Genomic DNA, 24,570 nt, shown 5'->3' with positions numbered 1-24,570 from the left:
AGTAGACTAATAAGTTTGAGTGGTGTCTTTAAAAGTAGGAAAGGGCCGATGACCTTCGATGTTAGGCCCTTTAAAACAACAAGCCTCATCATAAAAGTAGGAAAAAATCACAATACGAAAATAAAGTTGGAATTGAAGAGGACACAGTGGGGCAAATATTAGTTTATAGGAAGGGGAGTCAGGGATTGGAATAACTTACCACAGGAGCTGTTTAATAAATTTCTAATTTCTTTGCAATCGTTTAAGAAAAGGCTAGGAAAACAACAGATTGGGAATCTGTCACCTGGGCGACTGCCCTAAATGCAGATCAGTATTGATTGATTGATTGATTGATTGATTGATTGATTGATTGATTGATTGATTGATTGATTGATTGATTGATTGATTGAACGAACGTATTGCTGGGTTGTTAAATAAGTACACAACTGCTTGTGTTTACTCTTAAGATTTATTAAGTGACCCTGTGTATACAGCTACACAGGCACATAACTACACCATTTTGCACTCTCTCTCTACTCTCAATGCTCAGTCACACTAATTGTTCACTCTATTGCTCATAAACTTGAACAGTCAACACTACACACTGTTCCACAACTGACACTTTTTATAGTCAAAATCAATTCTACAGTTATTCTCGCTGTCACTATCACAGCCATTCAGTTCACAGCCCATGCATAACAATCTCACAATCCCATATGATATACACCATCTGTTCTCTCCAACAGTCTTCGTTCACCGTCCCTCGCCGATCCTATATTGAACTCCCCTACGCTGCACCTGACACAAGGTTCACTTCACAGCAGCTTGACCGAGAGACTCAACTCCTCGATGACAGACAGACAGAACAAACCCTCCGATTCAAGGACAGAACACTTGCAGAGACTGACACACAGACTGCCCCCTTAACTGGGGCTGAACCTCAACTCGAACTGTCACTATCCACAGCGGCACACCTTGACAGCACTCACTCTCAGACTGAACTGAGTGTGCTCTGCACTCTGTTCAGACCTGTTTGGCCCACCTTAGAGACGGATGCCAGTGGTTCCAGAACAGTCCGGAAGCTGGATACTCCCAGAAACCTTGCATTCCCCCAAGCGTCTCAAGGTTTCTGGTAATTGCCAGAGGCTCTCGGGGAGACCAGGGGAAGGTTAGTGCATGCCACTACAGGTCCCTTCTGGAGTGGACGCGCAAGCAGCGGCAAATAGCCCACCTGTGGCACCATTCCCTTGTGGGCGGGGCCAGATCAGCTCACTCCTCTTGGCTCGAAATCACCATGGTGGACACAGTCACATTATTATTAGTAGTAGTAGTAGTAGTAGTAGTAGTAGTTTTTTTGTTATGGCAGGGGAAAATCTTTTGAAGACACCACTCTGTGTGGGAGTTGGATTTCCACCAACTAAAAACCCCTGCCCTCTTCACTCAGCCCATTCTGGAACTGCTTGTCGGCATGACATCAGAATGGAGTGATGTATATTATTAAGTTCTTCTTTTCTCTTCTTTTTCCTTCATCCCCATGATGCTTGTCGCTATTGCCTTTACTGTGTTCCAGGTAAACAGGCTCTGTAACATAATATGAACCAGATTCCCTGGCGTGAGTCGTCGGCCAAGTTGTTGGCAGGCTTTACTTCGTTCTTCTTCCCATCAAACACAGTAGAAAAAAGTGTGTTCTACTGTATCCCTTTCAGAACAGTACAGACAACCATCTCCCTGCGTCTTTCCCATCTTGATGGTGTATACGCCAAATCTTCCATGTCCTGTCAGGATCTGTGACAGATAGTAATCTACCTGCCGATGTCTACATTTAAGCCAGTCTCCTATGTCGGGTATTAGCTTTTTTGTCCATTGGCCAACATCGGTTGTGCCATCCCATCGGTCTTGCCAGTCTAGTAAGGGTTGGTTCCTCAAGGCTTTCTTTTCTTCAGCAGATATAGTCGCACCCCTTTCATGTCAAAGTTTTCTCTCTACAACGAGGAGGTCAATGGGAATACTGGCAGCTACAAATTGTAAAGCTGCTGTCGAAACAGTTCGATATGCACAGGTAACTCTGAGCAGCATTTTCCTCTGTACTCTTCTTTCCATAGCTCTTCGGTGAATCTTCCTCCTGAGTGCATTGTGCCAGATAGGTGCAGCATAAAGTAAAATGGAATATACTGCAGAGCACATAATCTGTCTCTTAACTGTTCTTGGTCCCCCGATGTTAGGCATAAGTCTGGCTAATGCCGATGCCTTCTTCTCTGCCTTTTGGGTTACTGCCTTCACATGTGCACCAAATGTGCAATTCCTGTCAGTAAGAACCCCAAGTATCGTACAGACTTCCCTGTTATAATCACTGTATCATTTAATAAGAAACGGACATTTTTCCAATTCCTGGAACCTTTCAAAATTACAGCCTCAGTCTTATGTGGAGCCAATCTCAATTTATTATTTACCATCCAAAGGTTAACTCGTCTCAGTGATTCATTTACTCGGAAGGTCAGTTCTTCTACATTCTCTGCTATTACCACTATTGCAAGGTCATCTGCATAACCAATAGATGTTGTCCCTTTTGTCAGCTGCAGGCGTAAGACACTATCATATAGAATGTTCCACAAGGTGGGTCCTAGGACAGATCCCTGTGAAACGCCAGCACTCATTTCAAGGTCTTCTAAATCATGAAGTCGTATTCTTCGTCCTTTGAAGTACTTAACGATTATTTGTTGTAGATACCGAGAAATGTTCATCCTACGAAGTTCTCTCAAAATAATGCTCCAAGAAGCACTGTTAAAAGCATTTTTGACATCTAGCGTTATCAAGGCAGCCCATTTCCCACTGCTTTCTGCCTGTATTTGAATCACCCTCTCAATAGCTTGGGTTGTGGTTCTACCCTTTCTAAATCCAAACTGGTTCGAAGAAAGTCCTCCCTGTTGTTCAAGTTCTTTCTCCAGTCTAGTTTTAATCAATCCTTCGTAAAGTTTGCTCAAGGTGTTTAATAAGCAGTGGCCTGTACGCTGATGGATCTAATGATAGTTTCCCTGCCTTCAATAACAGCACTAGCTTGGCTATTTTCCACTCGTCGGGGAATTCACGCTTTGTTAATAAATCATTGAAGACTGATAAGATCCAACCAGGTGCCACCTCAACTGCATACTTGATGGCTTCTGGTGGGATTCCATCTACACCTGGTGCCTTACCAGTCTTCATATTGCGTGCTACCTCTTGTAACTCAACCACAGTAAACGGTCCTGCAACACAAAAATCTGATTCCGTTTCAAGTCTGTCATTAGTACAAGGGAACAACTCCATTGCTATGGCTTTCCTTCTATCAGCTGGGAGCTGAACTGGTACCCTGTTGATTATTCGACCGGTCACTATCTTATATCCCGCCCCCCAGATATCACTGCCTAGATCTTCGCATAGCTTTTGCCAGAGATTTCTCTTAGAATCCTTTATTAGCTTCATTAGTTGCCTCTTTGATGCCTTATAGTCAGCTTCTGATTGTATTAAGTTGACCTGGCTGATTTTTTTTCCTAGATCTTGTAAGAATTCGTCTCTTGCGATTGCAGTCTGTCCTTTGCATGTCTATTTCATTGTTCCACCAGTAAGGGACTCGTGTTTTATACACTGACTGACAGAGCAAATGCAACACCAAGAAGGAGTGGTCAGAACTTTATGCCAATTGCAGGGTAGACTGACGTCACTGAGGTATGCTCATGATGTGAAATGCGCCGCTGTGCTGCGCACGTAGCGAACGATAAATGGGACACGGCGTTGGCGAATGGCCCACTTCGTACCGTGATTTCTCAGCCGACAGTCATTGTAGAACGTGTTGTCGTGTGCCACAGGACACGTGTATAGCTAAGAATGCCAGGCCGCCGTCAACGGAGGCATTTCCAGCAGACAGACGACTTTACGAGGGGTGTGGTGATCGGGCTGAGAAGGGCAGGTTGGTCGCTTCGTCAAATCGCAGCCGATACCCATAAGGATGTGTCCACGGTGCAGCGCCTATGGCGAAGATGGTTGGCGCAGGGACATGTGGCACGTGCGAGGGGTCCAGGCGCAGCCCGAGTGACGTCAGCACGCGAGGATCGGCGCATCCGCCGCCAAGTGGTGGCAGCCCCGCACGCCACGTCAACCGCCATTCTTCAGCATGTGCAAGACACCCTGGCTGTTCCAATATCGACCAGAACAATTTCCCGTCGATTGGTTGAAGGAGGCCTGCACTCCCGGCGTCCGCTCAGAAGACAGACGTGCACGCCTGGCATGGTGCCGGGCTAGAGCGACTTGGATGAGGGAATGGCGGAACGTCGTGTTCTCCGATGAGTCACGCTTCTGTTCTGTCAGTGATAGTCACCGCAGACGAGTGTGGCGTCGGCGTGGAGAAAGGTCAAATCCGGCAGTAACTGTGGAGCGCCCTACCGCTAGACAACGCGGCGTCATGGTTTGGGGCGCTATTGCGTATGATTCCACGTCACCTCTAGTGCGTATTCAAGGCACGTTAAATGCCCACCGCTACGTGCAGCATGTGCTGCAGCCGGTGGCACTCCCGTACCTTCAGGGACTGCCCAATGCTCTGTTTCAGCAGGATAATGCCCGCCCACACACTGCTCGCATCTCCCAACAGGCTCTACGAGGTGTACAGATGCTTCCGTGGCCAGCGTACTCTCCGGATCTCTCACCAATCGAACACGTGTGAGATCTCATTGGACGCCGTTTGCAAACTCTGCCCCAGCCTCGTACGGACGACCAACTGTGGCAAATGGTTGACAGAGAATGGAGAACCATCCCTCAGGACACCATCCGCACTCTTATTGACTCTGTACCTCGACGTGTTTCTGCGTGCATCGCCGCTCGCGGTGGTCCTACATCCTACTGAGTCGATGCCGTGCGCATTGTGTAACCTGCATATCGGTTTGAAATAAACATCAATTATTTGTCCGTGCCGTCTCTGTTTTTTCCCCAACTTTCATCCCTTTCGAACCACTCCTCCTTGGTGTTGCATTTGCTCTGTCAGTCAGTCAGTGTATTTTGTTGATCCCCTCAATCGGCTGGTCCTACAAGCATCTTTAAGGACAGCAGTTACATCTTTTAGAGTATGTTGCACTGTATCTACAGTTTGTGACATCCACTCGATTGCAATTTTAAAAGTTTCCCAATTATAGTTCCACACCGTTTTCGTGATATCATTAAGCTTCTTCGATCCCTTAACTTGAAAATAAATAAAACGATGGTCGCTGAGAGTTTCATCTTCCATAACTTCCCAGTCAACAATGAATGATGCTATACCCTGCGTTGAGCAGGTGACGTCTATGAAAGACTCTGAGCTCCCTCTGGAAAAAGTTGGTAAGATTCCAGTGTTATGAATCACCAAGTCTAGGGTCGCTATCCATTCTGCCCAATATTCTCCCCTACGATCTGCAGTTGGTGCCCCCCACAGAGGCGACTTGACATTTAGGTCTCCGAGAATGATAGATTCAATACCTGACGCCATACTGTCCTGAACTATTACATCTACTTCAGCTTTGAAATTATCAAAAGGGATGTTAGGAGAGATATAACAACAATAAATCTGATATTGCTGAAGTTGAATACGCAAATATCCTTCTTCTGCCCTTATGCTTAGCACCTTCAACTTATAATTTCAAAAATATGCAGCTACATCACATCTTTTGTCCGTGAACCAACCACCTTCAGCTACTCGCCTTCTGTTTGGCTCGCTGACAAGCACTAAGTCTACTTTCTTTTCCAAGGCTGTCCCATACATAATGTCATGACTATCGGATTTCCTCATGAGATTCGCCTGCAGTATGTCCATTATTGATCGTTTAAATTCAACTTCCTTGCCTCTAATATTAGCTTCCTGTAAGTAGGGCATTTCATTTGATCTGAGCGGTGGCCCTCCACTTGGCACATGGTGCAAAACGAAATGTTCCCACAATCCTTCGCCAAATGGCCTTCTTGTCCACAATTTAGACAGCTCCGTGACCGGTCATCCTTAACGTCGCAGTGTGGCACTTTGTCCAAATCCAAGACATTTAAAACACCTTGCAACTGTAACTCTTTCCTTCACCATGCAGGTTGCCCATCCCACATTTATTTTCTTTTCTTTAACAGTATTTTCGATGGTTCCGTTGGCAAGATTACGGTAGCATTCAGATTTCCCGGTCTTACGGACGTAATATTGATCTGAGATTCTTCAACAGCAGCTTCTAAGGAGAGTGCTGCTCTAAGATAGTTTTCATTTAAATCCGGATCCATACCGTACACTAGAATTGTTGTCTCCTTCCTTTTTGTTGAAACCTCTATTTCCTTGATGTTTTTAGTTATCTCGCGTTGTAATACGTCAGCATTTCCTTTGCCTTCTACAGTAAGTATAAGGTCATCCTTTGCTGTTTTCCTTATTCGTTTTATTTTAACGCCAATTTTTTCAATGTTTACTCCTTCCTTTACTGTTTTAAGCAATTCGGCGTACGTTTTGCCCGCAGCTTTGCACATAACTGTTTCCTGAGTATTATCATTTAAGGATTTCTTTTTTGATGTTAATCCCACAGAGACAGCCTGTTTTACCTGATTCCAAGCACCCTATTTCAATATCACTCTTACGAAACATCCATTCCAAGATTTTCCTTATATAATTCCGATCAGGGTATCCGGGATAGTTATCAGCACCTTCTTTCTTGCACGAGTCTCAATTATCTCTCTCCAGTGGGTGAGACATGAATACAGGTTCTGCAGGTCATTTACTCCATCCTGATTAAATGAATATGGTATTACATACACATATCGCAGCTTCTCCCGCTCTCCTCCTCGACTCGTGTAGGTTTGCGTAACAGTGCGCAGGAATTCCGTCTTACCCTCCTCCAGATTACAGTTCAGCAAGTCAGAAATTTCTGTATGCATATTCTTCATGCTTCTCATAATTCCATCCTCCTCTGTAAGATGTTTGGGATTTACAACCATTGATATATCCCAATCAGTCAATTTCCCTATATTTCCAGAGATGACGTGCGTGTTACTGTAAACACAGTCAGGCCATTCCTTATCCGATAGCTTCGCAAACTCGTCAAAACACGTAGCTTCCAAGAGGCTCTGGTCTATATCTAGCACTCTGTCACTGAATTGCGCCTGTGTCCCAACATCACGGGTTATTTTCTTACTGGAGGTAGTGCCCTGTTCCAAATCACTCCTAGCCTTTGGATCTTCATTCACATAAAATTGTTCCCATTCCCACGAACGACTACGAATGATTTCTACCATTTGTCCCATTTCTTTAATACCTTTCTTTATCTCCGCTTTGGTATTAGGAGTCATCTTAACTAATGCTAATAAGTCTTCACTATGCTTGACTAACTTATCAATTTCTAGTCGCATCTCTTCTAATCCTACTCTTTGGTTTGTAGTCTTCGTACTCTGTAGTTCCATGGTTACGTCCAGCTCCTCATCCGACATAGTATCTCTTTGGTTTTCTACATCTATTTCAACCTCTTTGGATTTGACATTGCTATTCTCAGTACCTCTACTCGCTCTTCTCTTTACCTTGTCAGAAAAGGGATGCCTCTGTAGCTCATCAAAGAGAGATAATACCACTGAGCTCGATAGCTGCAGTCGCTTAAGTGAGGCCAGTATCCAGTATTCGGGAGATAGTAGGTTCGAACCCCACTGTCGGCAGCCCTGAAAATGGTTTTCCGTGGTTTCCCATTTTCACACCAGCCAAATGCTGGGGCTGTACCTTAATTAAGGCCACGGCCGCTTCCTTCCCACTCCCAGCCCTTCCCTGTCTCATCGTCGCCATAAGACCTATCTGTGTCGGTGCGACGTAAAGCAACTAGCAAAAAAAAAAAAAAAAAAAAGAGAGAGAGAGAGATAATACCGCGTTCTGAAGGGCAGCACTTCCACTTATAATCACAATATATTTTATCCATACACAGCCTTTAAAACACCACTTAATTAAACAAATACGCGGAGCACTAAACAACACCAGCCATTCAATAGCAGCACGTCAGTAGTAGTAGTAGTAGTAGTAGTAGTAGTAGTAGTAGTAGTAGTAGTAGTAGTAGTAGCAGCTTTACCTGTTACTTGAGTTTCAGAAAATAGCATTTAAAACTAATCGGATGTCCATTGATAATAGCTGGCCTCTAAATAGCAAGCGAGTTTCATCGCTAGTGAAAACAAATTTTTCCTATCCAAGTACAATAGTATTGTAAATGCAATAACAAGTAGATATTCAGAATGTCTTGAAATAAATTATATAACTAATGTTATTCCCAATAAACATGATTGATTGTTGATGAGTTTATCAGATCATTTAAACTCAAGCAACAAGCCACAGCTTATCTGCATTTCTCCTTATTATATTAAGAATGTTTCTAAAGCATAACCCTCTTTAAATATAATAGTGAAAATTATAATTCATTGCGTAGAGAACTATGCAGGGCAATTCAAAATGATGGATCCGATTTCATAAATTTTTTGTGTGAAATCTAATAAACATAACGTAATGTGAGACATGTGCTAAGAACGGTAAGCTCTCAAAGTTTTTTCAGTCATATCACAAGTGTTCTATTTGAGCACCTCGCGTAACACGACATACATCAAGCCGATAGTCTATTTCCTGCCAAACTTTGTGTAGTGTCTCATTGGTCAGTCTCTGCGATGGCTGCTGTGATGCAGGCATGAAGGTCATCCAAGGTTAGTGGAAGAGGTGGTACGTAAACATGATCCTTTACGAAACCCCATAAGAAGAAATCACATGGGGTTAAGTCAGGGGAGCGTGGTGGCCAACGAATGAGAGTTCGATCCTCCTGAGATGCACGACCTATCCAGCGTTGTGCTAATGTCGCGTTGAGATAGCTCCAAATGTTGCCATGGTAATGCAGAGGGGCACCATCCAGTTGAAGGATGAAATCTGCATTATCCTCTTTGAGCTGTGGCAGGAGGCATTCACAGTCCCGGAAAGGTGAAAAGTCGCTTCATCACTGAAAATTACCCTTTCGGAGAACCCATCCTCTTCCATTAATGCGAGAAAATCGGCACAGAAGGACGCTCGAGCAGCATTGTCTTTTAAGGCCTGCACCAGTTGCAAGCGGTAGGGTTTTGTTTGTAAACGTTCCGCAGAATGCGCCAAACAGTTGCCTGTGGAAGTTCAAGTTGCCTTGCTGCCCGGTAGGTGGACTTCAGCGGACTCCGCACGAAACTGGCGCGAACATGTTCCACTGTCTCTTCCCTGGTTGAAGGATGGCCAGTCGGCTTTCGCTTACAGATGCAGCCCGTGTCTCTGAATTTTGCATATCACGCACGAATGGGTTTTCCAGTAGGTGGATCTCTTCCATACCTGGTATGGAAATGCCGTTGAACACTAATCACAGACTTGTTTACATGGTAATCAAGCGCACAGAACGACTTCTGCTCTCCAGCCGCAGCCATTTCCTTTACTCGCTTCCTGCGTGCTCGTAATGGCTTAAAATGAAACCACGTGGGATGGAATCCAAACTCAACTAAACTTTGAGAGTTTGCCTTTCTTTGCGCATATCTCACAGTATGATATGTTCATTAGATTTCATAGAATAAATTTATGAAATCGGGTCCATCATTTTGAATTGCCCTGTATTTTGAGGTACGAGTAAACACTTTATTTTATTTCGACAGGTGCAGTGACAATTCATTAAAATTCGTATCCACCTTATTCAATACCAAAAATGTTAAGATGAAATTACAACATGTATATTTATTTAATCAGGAGTAGTTTCGACGCTTTATATTGCGTCATCATCAGCTGATATACACTGGAAACATTGGTAAACATATATAAGTTTATCTACGTCACACACATTATAAAAACTACGATAAAGATTTAAAAACCATATTATACTTACACTATTTCCGAGTCCATATTGTCCAAGACTTGCAATTATTAAACTTTGGATTGCTAAAATCTGATGCAATTTGGTTTTAAATAATCATTAAAATTAAACAAAACTAATAATAAAATCACGATCTTCTTAAAAACATTAACTTTGTTTGACGTTTTCTAAAAAATGTTTTTGTAGAAACATATTAAAACCATTCAATAAAGTCCTCAGGCTATTGCCATGTAGTGAACATAATGTCGCAGAATAAGGTTAAACAATCTTCTTAAATGACATTGACACTGTTTGACACTTCAAAATCTTTTAAAACCATATTAAAATTATTCTGTGAAATCTTCAAAATGTTGAAATGTGGCGATCGTGAAAAGAGGCGGACTCAGAAGCCGGTGCTTTATGAAGTTACCAATTATTTCATTCTCAGTTCAATGCGGACCTGAAATAATATGAATATATTAACCTTCACTTTAACTGAAAAAGTGTAAACTTTACGTCTTATAACATGTGACTCACCTCGTGAGATCGCTGTCCTTGCCAAGCATCGTGTAGCTAAGTGAATGTTTTTAATGGTTTGAATGGTTTTAATATGTTTCTACAAAAACATTTTTTAGAAAATGTCAAACAAAGTGAATGTTTTTAAGGAGATCGTGATTTTATTATTAGTTTTGTTTAATTTTAATGATTATTTAAACCAAATTGCATCAGATTTTAGCAATCCAAAGTTTAATAATTGCAAGTCTTGGACAATATGGACTCGGAAATAGTATAATTATAATATGGAAGATAGGAAAACTTAAAGGGTGCACCTTTTCAATACAAAAAATGTTATAGTTTATTTATAACATGTATTTGCACTTGGAACTAGTTTCGACGCTGTTTGGCGTCATCATCAGCCAAAATGTGGGAAATAGGCCAGCATGTAGGCATTTATATTATACAAGGCGTTACATTAAACAATACATCTTACAAGGAGATAAAAACAGGGATGAATATAGAAACAAATGAATCGTTGAGAAAGCAAAAGTTATACATATTAAAAATAACCTTAACCACAGATCTTGCAGTGCGAAAGTAATCTTTTTGAATGATTCCTGAATATAAAACACACGCGCACACATTTCTGAAGAGCCAGCAGGCAGGACAAAGTAAAGTGAAACCTTAAGAGTTCTTCTGAGAAGTGTTCATCATTTTTTCTATGTTCTGACTAACTAATGAAGTCTCCCTTGAGTTTCAGATAAACATACACAACAGGAAATTCTCCTTCACTCTCAACAATAGCTATAAAGACCAACGGTAAATTTCATTTTAAAGATTGTGCAGAGACGTGAAAGCATGATCTTGAACATGATATAACTCCTTCATTTAACCCAATTTTTTACACAAGGTGTTACATTAAACAATACACATCTTACGAGGAGATAAAAACAGGGACGAATGTAGAAACACATGAATCGTTGAGAAAGCAAAAGCTATACATATTAAAAATAAGCTTAACCACACAACTTGCAGTGCGAAAATATTTGCCTTGAATGATTCCTGAATACAAAACGCACGCGCACACACTTCTAAAGAGCCAGCAGGCAGGAAAAAGTAAGGTGAAACCTTAAGAGTTCTTCTGAGAAGAGTTCATCATTCTTTCTATGTTCCGACTAACTAATGAAGTCTCCCTTGAGTTCCTGATAAATATACACAACAGGAAATTAAACAATACACATCTTACAAGGAGATAAAAACAGGGAAAGTTATACATATTAAAAATAACCTTAACCACACATCTTGTAGTGCGAAAATATTCGTCTTGAATGATTCCTGAATACAAAACACACGCGCACACATTTCTGAAGAGCCAGCAGGCAGGAGAAAGTAAAGTGAAACCTTAAGAGTTCTTCTGAGAAGAGTTCATTCGTCCCTGATTTATCTCCTTGTAAGATGTATTGTTTAATGTAACGCCTTGTAAAATATAAATGCCTACATGCTGGCCTATTTCCCACATTTTGGCTGATGATGACGCCAAACAGCGTCGAAACTAGTTCCAAGTGCAAATACATGTTATAAATAAACTATAACATTTTTTGTATTGAAAAGGTGGACCCTTTAAGTTTTCCTATCTTCCATTCTCAGTTCAATACGGACAAAAATGAAATTCTTAGGTTTAAATAATTATAATATGGTTTTTAAATCTTTATCATAGTTTTTATAATGTGTGTGACATAGATAAACTTATATATGTTTGCCAATGTTTCCAGTGTATATCAGCTGATGATGACGCAATATAAAGCGTCGAAACTAGTCCTGATAAAATAAATATACATGTTGCAATTTCATCTTAACAACATTTTTGGTATTGAATAAGGTGGATACGAATTTTAATAAATTGTAATCTTGGTTCAATACGGACGAATAATGAAATTTATATACTTAACTGAAGGTGCAGTGACGTTCAGTTGTGACTATGAAGCTTTCCTCATACCATTCAGCAAAATGTTGATTGGGGCAGAGTACAAAAAAAAACTATAGTTGAAGGAAAAAAAGGCATTTTAAAAATATTTGGGTTTGATTTATACTGTGCTTGATATCAGCAAACTCGCTTTTATTCTCCTATATTTACACATTCAAAGAATACTGACACATTACAAGTTTTGTGATACAATATACAGATATATGGGGTTGAAGTGTGTAAGCTATAATTTACTATTTCTTGAATGGGAATGACAAGAATTTCTACTAAGAAAAGTAAAATTTCTATTATTCATTCAGTAAAACAAAATATACGTACTTACTTCAACAATTTAAAACTATCAAGTTCTTCATTCTGCCAAAATTAATTTATGATTAAATTTAGGAACTACCTCAAAAAAGAAAAAACAACCAAATTATACTTGAAAAAGAAACAACCCAATTAAAATCAGAATAAAATGTTTCATTTTGAAAAGAACATCATCAGATTCTATCAAATCATACTCAAAAATATTTGTTTAAATTCTGTTTAAATTCTTAAATACTTGGAATTTATTTTAATGGAATCCTCACTTCTCTCCAATCTAGCACACAATATTCAGTCATTATACATAAACAGAATAGATATAACTAATCTCATAACATAAGTTATATTGAAAATTACCTGGATTTCTGTCCACTGGAAATAAAAATGTAACACTATTCCCTTAATACTCAAATGAACGTTCATCTTTCAAAATACTCAAATGAAAGTTTTCCATTCATTGACCTTTACAGCTTATGACATAAACACAGTATTGCTTTCGCTGAAGTGCAAACGCTCATCGCTTGCCCACCCACTTGTATGCTGTGTGTACCTGGGACAAAAAGCCCAGTGTCAGCACCTCTGCTCATTTATAGGAAGGGGAGTTAGGAATTGAAATAACTTACCACGGGAGATGTTTAATAAATTTCCAACTTCTTTGCAGTCATTCAAGAAAAGGCTAGGAAAACAAAAGGTAGGGAATCTGCCACCTGGGCGACTGCCCTAAATGCAGATCAGTGGTGATTTGATTGATTGATTGATTGATTGATTGATTGATTGATTGATTGATTGATTGATTGATTGATTGATTGATTGAACATATTGATGGGTTGTTAAACAAGTACACAACTGGTTGTATTTACTCTTAAGATTTATTAACTGACACTGTGTATACAGCTTCACAGGCACATAACTACACCATTTCGCACTCTCTCTCTACTCTCGCTACTCAGTCACACTAATTGTTTACTCTATTGCTCATAAACTTGAACAGTCAACACTACACACTTTTCCACAACTGACACTTTTTATAGTCAAAATAGGTGGCAAAATAATAAGTATTTTCTTGTATAGCACCTCTGCTGTCGAAGCAACAAATAATTTTTCCATCCCATTGTTTGTGCTATATGTCCAATCACAATAATTTCAATTATTTTAATCCCACTTCAATACGGATCATGAAATTTCTAAATATCAGTATATCCAATCCCCGCTTCTTTTGTTATTTTCAGGCATAATTTTTTATTCATTTTGTTTATTTATTTATTATTAAGTTCAGCCAGTATCCACTATTTAGAAGATAGTGGTTTTCCGTTGTTTCCCATTTTCATGCCAGACCTTAATTAAGGCCACGGCTGCTTCCTTCCCACTCCTATCCCTTTCCTGTCCCATCGTCGCCATAAGACCTATCTGTGTCATTGTGACGTAAAACAACTTGTGAAAAAAATTATATATTTATTTACACGGCATGACTGAGGCTGTGAAGCCTGCTATTCTGCCAGCCCATGTATTATAATGTATGTACAGTTCAACAATATATTACACATACTACACACACAAATACACACACTATAATGCTAAACTGTACACATAGTTATAACATATTACAGGAAAGAGAAAGAAAAACGTATCTAAAATACTTCAGAATAAACAAAATTGTCCTAATGCATCAATAAAAATAATTTAGTAATACCTCTTGTTTGTCTTGAAGTTTTCTGAATGTACATGTTCAGATATGTTGTTATTTCAGGAACCATTTCAACATGAATCATTGTTGGTGGATCGTAAAGAGAAAAAGTTGTCCCAGGCTGAAAAGAGATTGGCAAAACGCAGCTATGAGCTCGAGAAGCAAGCGAATATAAACTACAATCGACCACAGTATACTTATTACCCCTCTCCTGGTGTTGGAAATTCTGGAGTGCAGACAGGCCTGCAGATTAGGTAAGGCAAATAACTGGCAATGACAGTGTGAGAGATTACATTTATGGAAAGAACTCTTTTATATTTCATTGTTGTGCATTATACTATGATCTTCTTAGACATCGTTTTCCTTCCCCTGCAATATGGCTCCTCTGCCTCCATTGGATTGGTTCATGTACCATGCTCTTACTATTATGAATCTTTAATTGGTTTAACTCAAATCGTGTTCTGATTTACTTTCTTCTAATGCAATGTTTGTTTAGTCATCAGGCTTGAGATATGTTTTATCCTTTAAAAGTACCCCTCCAAGTGATGCATTTATGGAGAAACACCAATAACCCAATGACGTTGTGTTATAGTGAAGAATATTGGACAAGATGAAGATCTCACAGAGCCAAAAAAGTGCCTTTTCCTTCCTAGTACCACCAAATTGCACCTTTCATAGCATCCATAGGCAATGATCTTGTCTTGAATATTGTTACTTTTTACCATTCCTCAGTAGTTTCCATGTTACTAAAGTCTTAATGAGACAGAAATATCAGTGCAATCTATATTTCATTCCTGTGTGAGACTTTAGCTCATCCTTTGACACTTTTCATTTTGAATTCATTGAATATAAGTCTGATCATCACCAGCTAGGTCTGCCTCAGCATATTGTAATCTCTTCCGCCTAATATATTGGTGTTTGAATCTGTTCATCCATTCGTACTATGGTGGAAAGAAATAAAGAAAGTCTATTCATAGGTTCATTTGCATCAGCTGAAGTGATGTTATCTACTTTGTGAAAGCATGTAACGGCTCCCTCTTCAAAAGACCACCTTGTGACTGTCAGTAAGTGGGGAAACTGGTTTACAACTCGACCTCAACCAACACACACCAACAGGATACAGTAACACAAGAGAATTAAGCAGAAGTGCAGGATAAATTTATTATTTATTGCTATGGTTTTCCACTCATACTGTCCATTCATTATTGCTCAATACTTATAGTTTTGAGCTATATCAGCAGTTAAGTGTGCTTATAATGTACAAAGCAGTTACTCTATTCCTTAATATACTGTAGTTGTAAATACAGTAGAGCCCCTGTTTCACGTTTTTGTAGGGACGTGATTTTTTTAAACTTTAAATGGGGGTTTACCTTAAATTGAGGTTTGAGATCTTTGCCTGTATAAGCATATTCAGTTTCATTCTTAAAAATTGTAATAGCATCGCTCCAGAGGCTTGTGGCAAACATTACATAGTGACAGCAATAAAACAAGGAGATATCTACCCTACACACTGTACCGTAGTTACGGTTTGTGCTTCATTTTGACAGATTCTTCATGGCGAATGCAAAACTGCTTCACTTTAAGGTTGTTTTTGTAAAGTTATATGTGATTTTCCATAAAAGTCAGGAAGTGTAACCATACTCACAGAAAAAACACATTAAAATCTGTGTGAAATGGCAATCTGTTCATTTAAACATTTTCACGGATGTTTTCCAAGCAGGGGCTTACTCATTAGCATGCATTCTCGAATTGCAATAGTCTGAACAAGCATATTCAGTTTCATTCTTAAAAATTGTAATAGCATCACTCCAGAGGCTTGTGGCAAACATTTCAATTTTCTTACTTCAAACGGCTTCACCTAACCTAGGTTTACAGTGCATGTATTATGAAAACATTCTCATTGTAACCGAAGGATATTGCACAGATTAATATAGGAATTTTCAAAAGTTATAATAACATTGTCATTAAAACAGGGGTTCTCTTCTACTACAGTAGCCACGGTCGGATGTGTATCAGAGTCCGACGTCTCACTTTAGCCCTAAGTGCCCGCGCTCGAAATTCCTCTTCTACCTTGAATCATTGTTATCAAGTTTACGGCGTCTTTTTCATAGGTTCTTAATGTCCCAAAACCAAAACGAATAGAAATAAATATTTGAGAAGTTTAACATTTCCTTAACGCTAAATGCAGATTTTGCCCTATAGTGATTTACGTTAAATCGAATATAAAATTGCATTGCTCCTATGGAGTAATTTTCGGGACTGGAAATTTATTCCGTTCAATGCGGGTTTACGCTAAATTGAGGTCACGCAAAATCAGGGTTATACTGTAACAATTCGGCATGTTATTTTAAAACTACAAAAAATAAGTGTGTGGTACATTGGCATACTAATTATCAAGCTGTTCGCACACCCAGAATTATTATTTAAATTTTGCACTAATAGCTATTTGTTGTAACTGTACAAATATACGATCCCCAAATTTTTAGGTTAGGAAATTTTCGTAAGATAGTTTGTAATATTGAAGTCATGAATATCATGTAATTTTGTTCATTTATATGTAAAAACATAATATAAGAAGAATTTGTAGTAGGGAATTTTGTATATGTTTAATTTTAATTTGTGCAAGTGTCTGCACATGGCATGGCAGTGTAAGTTGCTGAAGAATTGTGCAACACGGAAAACAGTAGATATATCGGGAAAGGCGCTTGAAGTCAGTTGAAAGTGTTGCTACAAAGTGGCTTGGAAACCCGGGGTACTGCAGGTAGTATAGGCTGAAGATTGGAGTGGATCATTGTGGATGTACGTGAGTGGACGTTCTATGTCACATCAGACGCACGATAGCCAATACGAGGGCTTTGTTTTAAGCGAGGTTGGGTTGACTGAGTGACGCGTGAAGAAGTGCCTGTGAGAGCGTTGTTACCAGTAAACTTTTCAGGACGCTATAACCACGTGTAGCAAGCCTATATAAGTATGTACGCGTGTACGGCAAGTCATTCCGATTCTGATTGTTTGTGTTTCTCATTCGGACCGGTGCACGGGAGCTACATACTTCGCTCAGTTTCTTATGAGATGTTCTACTGTTCTTGAGTATCCATTACGGAGTGAGCAGTGAGCACTGTAATCACAGATGCTAACGAGTTTCCGGCTTACCGGTGGCTGTTTAGTAAAAGACGCTACTAAGTGTTTGTTACGCAAACTCTGTATAATAATTAGGCCTATACTATAATTCTTCTGTAAGATAATGTACAGTGGATGTGGTGGTGCATACTGAATCTACATTATAATTACATGCCCTCACGGACCATTTTATAGAGCTTGAACAGCTCTACATTTCTTGGTAAAGGAATTCGTCGGCCGAGCATGCAGTTTCAGTTGGAGAAACGTGAGGCATCACACTAACCTGTGCGGCAATCGGGAAGGACTCAAGACGTCGATGAAGAAGTGTGTAAATAAGGTTAGGGATGCTCTTCGTAAAGAAGGTTGCATCCGTACGTAGAGAAAGTCGTCGTACTTGTCTCTACCGGATTAGGATTTTCTTCTGTAAGAGTAGAGAGTGCAGTGGGACTCTTACCTGGAGGTATGTTAAGAAATGTATATAGTGAAAATAATTTTTATTGGTGGTATGTAGATGTTTGTAATTTGCCTTTGTAAACGGCAAACACAAGTAGGTCTCGTCAAGTAATGATTTTTGTTGGTCGTAGTTGTTTGTAATTTGCCTTTGTAAACGGCAAACACGAGTACGTCTCGTCAAGTAATGATTTTTTTGTTAGTGGTTTTTAGTTGTCTGTATATTTGCCCTTTGTAAACAGCGAACAGGAGTTGGTCTCATCAAGTGATGATTATTGTGGTATTTGTCATACTTTTTTTTTATTATTATTATTATTTTGGAATGAAACTTGCACTAAATCTTTTATCAGTGGAGTAAGGATGAACCTGGCATGCTACCCAACTTCAATTTCAGGGGTAAATAGCAACAGGTAAGGTAGTAAGTGTGGAGCTTCGTCAGCCTGATGACCGTCGCCTTGGGAGAGGGAGTTGCTTGTTGCTCTACAGAGTTAATTATTCCTGCAATTGTTTTGCAGGTGGCACCCATTCTTGTTATTTATACTTATTTTAGTCACCATTTATCCATTTGATAATTTCAATAGCTTCCAGATGTTACATTGTAGATTCTCATACAAACGTGAATTCATAAAATGAAAGTCATAAATCTTACATTTTCATGGTGTGGTAAATTCTGAAGCAGTCAGAGATGTTTGGCTAAATTAGGTGCTTTTGTAGGCCACAGAGTTGCCTGTGTAACGTTGAAGTGATACCACTACTAACAAAAAATGAAATTTTTGAGTTGCATTGCCTTCCCTCCCCCGCCCCCCCTCCTTCATTTACAAATTTTCTGATTCACTGTCACTTTTTTGACTCCTACCATTTATCGTTCTACGTCGTGATTTTATTTTACGTAAATAAATATCTACATAAATATATCAATATAAATAGAACACGTTCACTTCCTTATATAATTTACTTTATTTACACTGTACGTCACAACACACAATTATACATAGTCGCATATGACACTATATACAACACTCGATAGCGGAGTACCCTGAAGTCGATTCTGACCAGTATATATATCAACTGACTCGCGCACTCTTTTGAATTCCCCGCCTAACTCACTCGAGTCCAATACTCGGACTCCACCTCGGAGCCCAACAGTCACTCCCAGTCCATCACTTGCCTAAGTCTCGAGAACTAAGAACTGCGAACTTAGAACTGACTCCACTGACTGACAGCTCGATATTTATACTGCTCGATCAACCATCTAGAATGATCGACTTCTGGAACAGTTCTTACAACACTCGAAACATCGATTGACCAGCTAGTCGAATGGGTACTCGAACTTTCCTTCAATATTTACAAACACCCATGGAAATATCTACAACATTCATAATGTCTCTACATGTATCTGGATAATAAAACCTTACAGTAAGTTTCCAGAACCCTTCATATATACCAAATTATAGTACAATAAGTCTAACATATGAACATTATGGAATTTTCTACCGTTTTCGACTCTATAAATTTTGAGGTTATACACAATACGTATTTGAGGTTATACAATTTTATACTACATATTTACAGAGAAACCATATACTAGTCATGTTTAACACTTAATAAAAGATAATTTAGCATTAAATAAACTATAATTAAAATATATTAAACATACTAATTGAAGGTTTTGCACCAATTACGATGTCATACCTATGACACATTGTAATCATTACCACTAAACAGTTCTTCATAGTCTAGACATTTCTGACTCACACTCTCGATTTTATTCAGAATTTCAAAATATCACAACTCACTAATGATACGTGCCGACTTCTGTGAGACATGATTAATATTGCATTTCTCAAATCTGTCACTGTCATCATCTTCGCTAAACATTTCTTCACAGTGTGACATTCTTTCTGACTCGCCTTCACTCTCGCTTTTGTTCAGAATTTCAGAAATATCACTGCTTGCTAACAGCAACCTTCTACGCGACACGATTACTACTATCGGCTGTGGGTTGGATGGAAACAGGTGTGACGGGTGGTTATATTCAATGTCGAACTGAACGTCAACTAGTCAAGATAATCAAACGCAGTTTTCCACATGAGAATGAGCAGTTTTTCCTCTTTCGAATGGTAAGTCATGCCATCTCTTGGCAAAACACATGAAATACATGCTCAGATCTGTTCAAGCTCATGCGGCTCTCTGGCACAACACCTGAAATATGTGCTCATATATGATAAAGCTCGCACGACTCTCTCACATACAGTGTAACATCGATTCTCCATTTTCGGAGAGACCACGGAAAAAAAAGTACAACACAGGAAAACGGAAAATCCGGGAACAAATTTGGCTAAATATCACAAAAATGAAATATGTATAATTATAATCTTACAAACACTCCTAAACCAAACCAGACTACAGCTCCATTGGGCCTTTGCTTACCAAGCGACCGCTGCTCAGCCTGAAGGCTGGCAGATTATGAGGTGATGCATGGTCAATGTGACGAATCCTCTTGGCCGTAATTCTTGGCTCTCTAGACCGGGTTGCTGTCTCACCATTAGGATAGCTCCTCAATTAATCATGGAGGCAAAGTGGACCTGGAACCAGCCCCCATATCCAGGTAAATATACCTGTCTGACCTGGCCAGGAGTCAAACCCAGGCCCGCCGGGTGAGAAGCAGGCAAGTTAGACCGCGGGACCAGCTTCAAACATTAATTACCTGTAATCGAGTTCAAAATCTCTATACTTAACATTCAGTTTTACCGCGGAAACTTCCATTAGCTGAGTAATTTTGAGTAACTTGAAGTAACTTCGACAAATCTAATAACAAGTTACAAGTAACTATTCTCATTTTGGTTCCGTATTGAAGTTGACGTATATCTCAAATATTATTATAATATTTATAGATCCACCTGTTCAACACAATATAATCCACTATTTCATGTGGTTAAAATTTATACATAATACATAAAAGTCATGGGTACATGTTTCACCCTTTTTTTACGGCCATCATCAGCCTATATCAATCTTAAAAATTAATGGATATGGAATCTTTCTAATCTTGTAAACTATAGAGTAAAATGTTTACAAGACTTGCAGTACATGGATTCCACCATGTCAGTTGCGAAAACCCAGCATACCATGAACCGTCAAACTCATGCAAGTGTACATTATGTGAACATTTATGTGAACGATATCACTTAGAATTCTGCAACAAGAGGACTAGATCAATCAGACTATGCGACCAATGGTGCAATTGTTAAATTGTTATAACACCTTTCACTAATGTATGGCTATTTTGCTGCAATAAATGTTTTAATTTAAAAGATGCTGAAAGTGTCATCCTTCATAATGAGGGACTTCATAAAATTCATTAGGATTTTCTGCACACCAATAGCGAGAGTTTTGACTTTTCACACGACCATTAAGATGAAACCAGTCCTCATCCGAAAAGAACACAAGCTGTGGATAGAATAAACGATCATTCAATGATACAAAATACTACTCACAGTATCTCACTCTTGTGGCTGGATCAGCAGGTTTTAAACAATGGGCCCATGTAAACCTGTACGGTTTGATGTGAAACAGCTTTGTAGGTCTGTGTGCAGAAGAAACCGAAACCCCTACTTGTTGTGCTAATTTTGTGAGTGACTTATTCAGTGACTGTTCAAGATTTGCACCACCGTCATCTAGCTGTTCCTCCGTTAAAACTGTTTGCGTCTGTGTGTGTGTGCTTTTTTTCATTTTTTAATTTTTTTTATTAGCACTGAGCCAGTAGTTTTAAATTTATTTACAGTTACATGTATCTATGCTCATGAAGGTGACACTTCACCAGGAAATTGCTGAACAAATGCATCGCGTACCCGTCGAGCCGACTCATACTTAAAATACCAATACAAATGGTCCGTTATTGGACATTATAAATTTTCCAGCTAACTCATTCCTGGTTGCCAGCGTTTCGCCCTCGTCTGCTAGGTCGGGCTCATCAGTTCGTACCTAGCACACTTACCAAGACGCTAGCTAATGCATACCGTGGAGGCCACTGCGTAGGCCACTTGGAGCCATCGGCAGTGCCAATGCACTATGACAGACTTCGTCTCATTACCAAAAATTGCTGCTTGCTTGGCCATCAGATGATATAGATGTTGATTCCCACAGGGAATCTGAAATATTTGTCCCGAATGAGTAAATTTATAATACCAATATAAATGGTCCGTTATTGGACATTATAAAGTTTCCAGCTAACTCATTCCTGGTTGCCAGCGTTTTGCCTTCATGTGCTAGGTTGGGCTCGTCAGTTGGTACCTAGCACACCTACCAAGACGCTGGCTAATGCATACCGTGGAGACCACTGCGTAGGCCACTTGCAGCCAATTAAAATAAGCTCTGTTGACGAACATTCTAAAATTGCACATTTAAAAAATGTAATATGCCGGTTTTAAAGTAAAATTCAAATGCTTCTGTTGAGCTTCTACTTGAATTTTACTTTAAAACTGGCATATTATATTTTTTAAATGTGCAATTTTAGAATGTTCGCCAACAGAGCTTATTTTATTCCTTTTGCAATAATTGTATGATAAATATCCTTATAGTTTAATTGTATGTGACATAAATCCAAAATTTTATTTGTTACTGATTAGCATAACAATATCACTTCTATAACAGTTAATTGGTTCACCATTTTATATGTACATCATTCCATCACATATTCAGTTCATTCTTTTATATTTCATTCCACCGTGTAATTCTGCTTTAGGACTTTGGCATATCAATATGCATCTTGGCTAGGCCGATGATGACCCACACAGGGTCGAAACTAGTACCTCGTAATATATTGTAATGTTCTTATAAACATCGCAATTATTGTAATTGTATTGAGTAGGTGGATTAAACCTTTGTATTTTATTTTATGTGTAATCTTAATTCAATACGGAACCACTAGTGAAGTTTATAACCTTGAATGCATTTTAAATGACAAAAATAAAATAATAACTTCAGAACCAAGGTACATTCACAGCTAAAATTTAGTACAGGGTCTAACTGTATTACAATACATGTGTACATAAAATTTGGTTCCAATAGCATGTAAATTGTAGAAGTTTTAAAATTCAGTCACAACTCCTCTTCCAAATTAGCTCATGGAAGGCAGGAGTTGTATGATGAAATTTTGGAATGTTCATTACCAAGTAGATGCAAGCATTCTGAGCTCCCTGAAGCCTATTAGAGAGGGTGCCACTTATAGTTATGAATTTCATTGGGTTCCATATTGAAGTGGGATTACAGTAAATTAAAATTCTTTCAAGGTCCACCTATTCAATACAATGACATTTGTGATTCAATCACATGTCAAATGGTACTAGTTTCAGCATCTGTGTGCCATCATCAGCCTTTAGTACAAATTAAACAATTATATACACATGCCTAAATCATCTAAAACACTTATGATGATGATGATGATGATGATGATGATGATGATGATGATGATGGTGGTGATGATGGCACATAGATGCTGAAACTACTACCATTTGACATGTGATTGAATCACAAATAAATGTCAGGGTGCCACTTAGTCTGCCGATCACATCATCACAATAGTGAAACAAAGGTATTATTAGCTTTTCATTCAACTGCTTTCTGACCTTGAAAGGAAGTAAATATTTCATTCTTTTAAGTGGGTGAAGGGAGAAAAATACCAGTATTCATTGGCATATATCTGTTATGTGCTCTGTCCAGTGAAGGTTTTTGTCCAGTATTTAGGCGACACTCTGGAAATAAAAAGATATTTTTACCTAATGCATTGCTTTTCACGAAATTTTGTGGGAATGTCACCTGCATAAAAGTAGAGATATCACGAACATTTCTTTCACATACAGTTAATAGTTTTTCCAAAATAAATTTTTGTTTTGAAATTTTTAATTCCATTTTTTACATGAAATTTAATGAACATGTTATTGCAAATTTGTAATTAAGCAGATAATACTCCTTTTAAAAGCACTATTTATCAATTTTCCTGTACATAATTGATATAAGGAGGTATATCACACTAAAGTTTGTGTAATTTTTATGTTCTAAAATTTTGGACTTAAAAATCTCTACTACTTGAAAAAATTCTCAATTCAAAAATTCCATTTGCAGGTTTCTTAATATAACTGTGATACATATACCATACAAATTTTGTTACATTTGACAGAATATTATGGGAGAAAAAGGGAATTTAAATATAAAATTACAATTAGCAAACAAAGCATTATTACAGTGATAAATTCTTAGATTGTTTCTTAGTTTTGGGCTGCTGCTTAATTGTGAAGGAACGTCCTACACACTTAAAAACAGTTTTGTGAAAGTAATCATTCCCGTTGATGTGTTACTTGGCCTTGGGAGGGAACTTACGATTATTCGTTCAGTTCATACTAGGTGGATCTGTCTGTTCCTGCAGCACCTGCAGCCCAAAACTAAGAAACAATCTAAGAATGTATTCTTCACATTCATTGTCAACACATTTAACAGGAAACCAAGAAGTTTATATTTTCAATCACAACAAAATTAATGTGGTTTTAAACAATATTATCCAGCCTACAAAAACAATCGGTTTTAAGTCTCCATTGAATTGGTTTTGTCAAGATTAAGTAAATGATATACGTGGGTCAAATGAGCCCCCGGGTGAATATATTCTTTACCTGAGACCATTGTCATCCTAATGATCCTCAAGTTGGATGAAGAAGATCCAT

General features: G+C 38.8%; 1 protein-coding gene across 1 annotated transcript in view; it reads left to right on the top strand.

Moving 5' to 3' along the window:
* Positions 1 to 24,570, top strand: part of LOC136863553 (uncharacterized) — a 452,780-nt gene that overhangs the window by 349,921 nt on the left and 78,289 nt on the right. The window contains exon 18 of the mRNA XM_067139933.2: positions 14,351 to 14,541. Coding sequence (XP_066996034.2) covers positions 14,351 to 14,541 — 191 coding nt within the window. The remainder of the gene's footprint in view (positions 1 to 14,350; positions 14,542 to 24,570) is intronic.

This window comes from Anabrus simplex, chromosome 2, assembly GCF_040414725.1.
Source record: "Anabrus simplex isolate iqAnaSimp1 chromosome 2, ASM4041472v1, whole genome shotgun sequence".
Taxonomy (NCBI): Eukaryota; Metazoa; Arthropoda; class Insecta; order Orthoptera; family Tettigoniidae; genus Anabrus; species Anabrus simplex.
Note: the sequence above shows the minus strand (reverse complement) of the source record. Positions and strands in the feature narration are given on the sequence as shown.